A 5,706-nucleotide genomic window follows, 5' to 3' on the forward strand; every position below is an offset into this window, starting at 1 on the left:
CCCCCCTTCATTCTTCCCTTCCTTCTCCTACCGATCTTCCTATTTCTTATGTTCCATAAATGAGTGAAACCGTATGATAATTGTCTTTCTCTGCTTGACTTATTTCACTTAGCATAATCTCCTCCAGTCCCGTCCATGTTGCAGCAAATGTTGAGAAATCGTTCTTTTTGATGGCTGAGTAATATTCCTTTGTATATATGGACCACATCTTCTTTATCCATTCGTCTGTTGAAGGGCATTTCGGCTCCTTCCACAATTTAGCTATTGTGGACAATTGTGGCAAGCATAATTTAGAAGAACAAAACCAAAAACAAATCGGTGGAGAGGTATCAGGTGTTGTATTTTTACAGAGCTCTTCACTTGTTCTTATAAATCATCAACAGCCAGGCCTTCTGCTAAGGGGGATTATGCCCTCTTGATAACTTCACATTTTCAGAAGATGGGACACCCCCCCCCCCCGGCATGCTGAAGGTGGAGTGGTCACCCGTGAGTGACTTCATTCTCTCCCACCCCCTGCTGATGCCAGGCCCATCTCAGCAACCTGAGAGCCCGGGTGTGGTCGCCTTCACTGAATGCAAGCACCTCGGTTGTTGACGTCACTTCTGCCAGGTTGGGCAGGAAGCCCCGAGTAGGAAAATGCAGTTAGAATTGAGCTGTAAATACCTGGGTGTCACTTACCCAGGCTGCTGTCATGGGCAACTGTGAGTCCCTGTTAGGGCCCCGGCGCTCCGGGAGGCTACACTGAAGGTGTGCTACACCTGGTTTTGCCCTCCGTTGGCCCCTTGTGTTCAGTGAGATTTAGTCTCTTTTTGCCTAATTTCACGTGTGTGTGTGTGTGTGTGTGTGTGTTTAGGGTCTCTTCCCGATGATCTGTAACTTACCAAAAATCACCCATTTCCCTCCAAATTCTCCTTTTAGCAATAAGTGTTAAGAAGGATAATGGGGGGAATTATGCATATAATTGTCCTTTTGCCAAAACAAAAACTTTCCATGCGGGAATATTTCTAAAGTCTGTACTATAAAATCCTAATTAAGTCATTGTTTCTTGTACTTGTAAATTATCATTACGAGGGTTTAATTCATGTTTTCTCCCGTATTTATGTTTCAGTGGCTATAAAACACAGTAAAAACAAATCCAGCCCCCAGGAGGCTGTACAGGTGCTTTCTTCTGTTCGACTCAATTTACAAGGCTTGTTATCTAAAGCAAAGGTGAGAGTGAAATGTGAATTAATTCCAAGTGTCATAGGAAAAAGCGTCTCTAGCATGAGCTGACTGCTCTTAAGTCTTCTTTTACATCGGTGATTTTCGGCCCACATTACGTTTTAGGTATCAGCCCCCAGGTGGTCAGTTGTCCTGGTGGGGGTGTTATCGGCCCAGTGGCTAGACCACCCTTCACACGGGTAACTCAGGAGTCTTTGAAATTAATATTTATAATCCAGCCCTACTGCTTTCTTGAATTTAAATTAAAACAATGCTCTTCTTCTTATTGTCACTTTGTCCAAAGTGTGGCGTATATGCCACTGATAGCACTTGGCTGAACTTTTGATTTTAACGTATATTTATTTTGGCACATGTTAGAAAAAGTTTAACTAGCACCTCAGACCTACATTTTCATGAATATCATCGCTTATTTTTCATTTTCAGTAATGTTTCCTCTAAAAAAAAGACTTTTATCTAAGTTTAAAAAGTTGATTTAGAGACAAATATTAAGTAGGTAGTATATGGATTTCACAAAGATTAAGGTAGGTGAGTGGCTCAGATTTGACAACTAAAACATTTGCCGTCCATCTACAAATGCCACCACGTGAGCTAGCGCTGGGTTGGGGATGCCCGAGTATCCCCGAGGGAACTGGTTTGGAGCCCAGACTCGGAGTGTCTACCTGAGGCAGGTCAGGTATGGGGCAGAGCCTGGGAGATCCATGCAGCCAGGTGGGGATTCCACCTCTGGAAGCAAACGGTAAAGGAACATAATTTCTTTTCTTTTTTCTTTTTTAAAAAATTTATTTATTTATTTATTTGAGAGAGAGAGAGAGAGAGAAAGCATGAGCAGGGAGAGGGAGAAGCAGGGTCCCAGCAGAGCAGGGAAGCCCGACTTGGGGCTTGATCCCAGGATCCTGGATCATGACCTGAGCCGAAGGCAGACGCCCAACCGACTGAGCCACCCAGGTGCTCCAAGGAATACAATTTCTAACACAATTTGGTGCTTTCTTTTCTCATTTTTGCTTGCCTTCACTATTTAATCTTGGGCTGTAAATGAATTCTAATACTTCTGAGAGCAAGGCTGCAGACAGTGAATGTCACTTCTGGACACATGTAAAAACCTTCCCAGAGTATGTATGCCATTTTATTAATTGCTTGATCTTTTCAGATGAGGGCATCATTTTTGCCTCTTCAGATTACTAACTTGTTTTACTATCCCTTTTAATCTGCAAGCTGGAACCCAGTTTCTAGAATCTACCAGGAAGAACTGTATTTCCTCCTGGCTTGGTAGGATAACTTCAGAATTTTGTATCTCTCGGAAAGCTGCATGAGCTCTCAAAGAAAGTCAAGGTAGCAAGCTTTTCCTCTGACTTCTCTTCTCAAATCGGGAGCTAGGTTTCCTAGTTTTGGTTAGATCACTAACCTCCCCATGATTGTTTATTTCCTCAGGAGATACTCTACTAGTTCCCTCATCTCTGTGCAAAGCTTTTTCTTTTAAGTTATTCATTTTACATAGATTTGTACCTGCAAACTTAAATAGTCTTGTCTGTGCACGTACTGCCCATCCTCCCTTTTGTGGAAGATTCCCAGACATTGAAAATGAGGCCTCAGAACATCATCTATGCTTAGATTTTGTTCTCATTAGATCCCAGCCAGGAAAATTTTCCTCCTGATGCCTCCTTTGAAAGCCTGTTTTGCTAGAATATTTGGGAGTCTCTGATTTTGTAGTAGATCGTATGCCTTTCCTATTTTTTTTTAAACAAATTGGGTTTGCTCAGCTGAATTGCAGTCCCCAAAACACTTTTTTTAGAACACTTTAAATGTTGAAAATGAAATAAGATAGCTCTAGTAAACAGCTCATAGTAAGTTTGGTTTGTACCAATCTCTGATCTTTTCTTGCCAGACCAGGGATTTCATAGAAATAAACTCCTAGAGCCTAGAGACTCACCTGACGTCATCCAGTCCATGCCCTCCCCTTCCTCCCCCACCCCCACCCAGAGCAACTCCTTGCCCCTCAGCACAATGTCACTGCAGATTTGCTGCAAAGGGCTTAAGGGCTGTTGGAGAAAACTCTGGAGAGCCTGGAGACAGGACAGATTTTACCACTTACATGCTTTGGGATCCTCAGCAAATAATCCATTCTTTCTAAGCCTCAGTTTCTCTTTCCTTCCTCTTTAGTTCATAGGGGAGTGACGCAGATTCATGATGATTCGCAAGCACTGTAATTCGCTATGTGAGTCCAGGTTATTTTTCTAAAAGGTGTTTTCTCTACTGATCACACTGCAGCAGTTCTTAGGTCATTCTCTTAGGAAATGCTGTGTACGGTGTGACTACACGGTAATGTGACAGATCTTTATAAACATCGATGAAGTCCTGCATTCAGGTGAATGCTCTTGGCTTCAGAAATCACTGTGTGAAACTCTTAAGCTTGTCCCAGTGATTATGCCATCACTCAAAACATCTCCAGGACTCCCTTTTTAGAATAACCCTGAGAACACTTGTCAGGTGCTGTCATCAATGGTGATAGTAAACAGTCATATGGTAATGGTAAACAAGTCATCTAGTCAGGTCTGATGAAAAAGATAGATAGTGGGGCACCTGGGTGGCTCAGTCAGTTAAGCGACTGACTTGATTTCAGCTCAGGTCATGATCTTAGGGTCCTGGGTTCGAGCCCTCTGTCGGACTCCACACTCAGCATGGAGTCTGCTTGAGATTCTTTCCCTCTGCCTCACCCCTACTCTCACACACGTGCTCTCTCTCCAAAATAAAAACATAATAAGAAATAAGTAAAATTTTTAAAAAAGAAAAAGATAGATAGTATGTTGAGTAAATTACATTTCAGATCAACACACACACACACACACACACACACACACACACACACGGTGGTTGTAAAATCCTGAAGCTTATTTTCTTGGGCGTCTATCCTGGCTCAGCAGGCAGTTCCAAATAGAGAGGCTCTCCAGAACGTCTCAGCTGTGGTGGCATTATCAAAGTATGTTGCATTGTGCCTCCCAAGGCAATTTCTTTTACAGGAATAGGGCACATTTATTTTTATTTTAATATGGTGGGCTTCTTTGCTCTTTCCAAATCTTGATAATCTTTGTGGCCTCTGAGTCCTAAGCCATAATTAATTTTCAAATAATTAGCATGAAGGGATATGATTTGTATGAGCTTGAATGTAAAATATATTCATTTTGCATGTATATACAACGAATAGATTTGTTTTGTTTGGATGAAAAATGTCGATTCATCCTGAAACCATTGTAGGACATTAAAATGAATAACCAGGGGATGCCCGGGTGGCTCAGTCGGTTAAGCATCTGCCTTTGACTCAGGTGATCCCCGGGTCCTGGGATCGAGTCCCACATGGGGGGGGGGTCCTTGCTCAGCAGGGAGCCTGCTTCTCCCTCTGCCTGCTACTTGCCCTGCTTGTGCGTTCTTTCTCTCTCTATCTGACATAAATAAATAAAATCTTTAAAAAAAAAATGAATAACCAGTGTTCAGGGCAACTTTTTTTTTTTCTTCAAAGATTGTATTTATTTATTTGACGGGCAGCGAGAGAGGGAACACAAGCAGGGGAAGTGGGAGAGGAAGAAGCAGGCTTCCTGCTGAGCAAGGAACCCGATGCGGGGCTCGATCCCAGAACGCTGGGATCATGACCCAAGCGAAGGCAGACGCTTAATGACTGAGCCACCCAGGTGCCCCCAGGGCAACCATTTGAAGAGCAGAGCTCATTTCAATTTACAAGTTCAGGCCTGTTTGCGGCTTGTGCATTTCCAGGATGCTGAACAGAACAAACATGAACCATAGCTACTACCATGTGGTATTATTAGATACAGCGAATTTTAATTCTGCCCTCTGTACCTATTTTATTTTAAAGAGATTGTCATTGTTTTGATAGTTCTGCTTTGTTCTTTATGTTGCAGCAACTTTTTACAGATGTGGCAAGTGGAGAAATTTCCAGGGAGTTAGCTGATGAAACAGCAGCTATGGACGCCGTTGTCATAGAGCTACAAGGCCTAAGCAACCAGTTTCGAAACCAGTACTGACCATCCCGGGAACAGTTTCTGGAAAAGGAGGTTTCACCTTCTGAATTTCTCTTTTACCTGTGTATCTGAAACATAATTGATTTTTTAAAATAAATTTCTCTTTAATGGCTAAAATTCTTCTTTTGTGATTTTTCCACGTTTGGACTTTCTGAAGTACATTAATTAAAAGTTCCCTGTTTCTTTAGGCTTAGTTGCAGCTGAATTCAGTATATCATTCTGTATTTCGTCACAAAGAGCAAAAAAAATTGTAGTTTTCTTTTTAACATAGGGTTTATTCTCTCTTAGCCTAAAATGAATTAGATCATCCTTTGGAAAGACTTAGTCTGTAACAGGAAAAAAAAATCGCACACTTCAAGTTTGTGGAATCATTAGATTGGCTGCATTATTATCCAAAAGTGATAAAAGGGTAGTTTGAATGATGGAAATCTTTTTCCTTCTTGAGATTTTGTAGTGG

General features: G+C 41.9%; 1 protein-coding gene across 2 annotated transcripts in view; it reads left to right on the forward strand.

Moving 5' to 3' along the window:
* Positions 1–5,361, forward strand: part of TTC27 (tetratricopeptide repeat domain 27) — a 184,070-nt gene extending 178,709 nt beyond the window's left edge. For both annotated transcript variants that reach the window (XM_008700249.2, XM_008700250.2), the window contains 2 exons: positions 1,109–1,209; positions 5,130–5,361. In XM_008700249.2, coding sequence (XP_008698471.1) covers positions 1,109–1,209; positions 5,130–5,252 — 224 coding nt within the window. In that variant the 3' untranslated portion in view covers positions 5,253–5,361. The remainder of the gene's footprint in view (positions 1–1,108; positions 1,210–5,129) is intronic.
* Positions 5,362–5,706: the final 345 nt, after the last annotated feature.

This window comes from Ursus maritimus, unplaced genomic scaffold (genome assembly GCF_017311325.1).
Source record: "Ursus maritimus isolate PB19 unplaced genomic scaffold, ASM1731132v1 scaffold_6, whole genome shotgun sequence".
Lineage (NCBI taxonomy): Eukaryota > Metazoa > Chordata > Mammalia > Carnivora > Ursidae > Ursus > Ursus maritimus.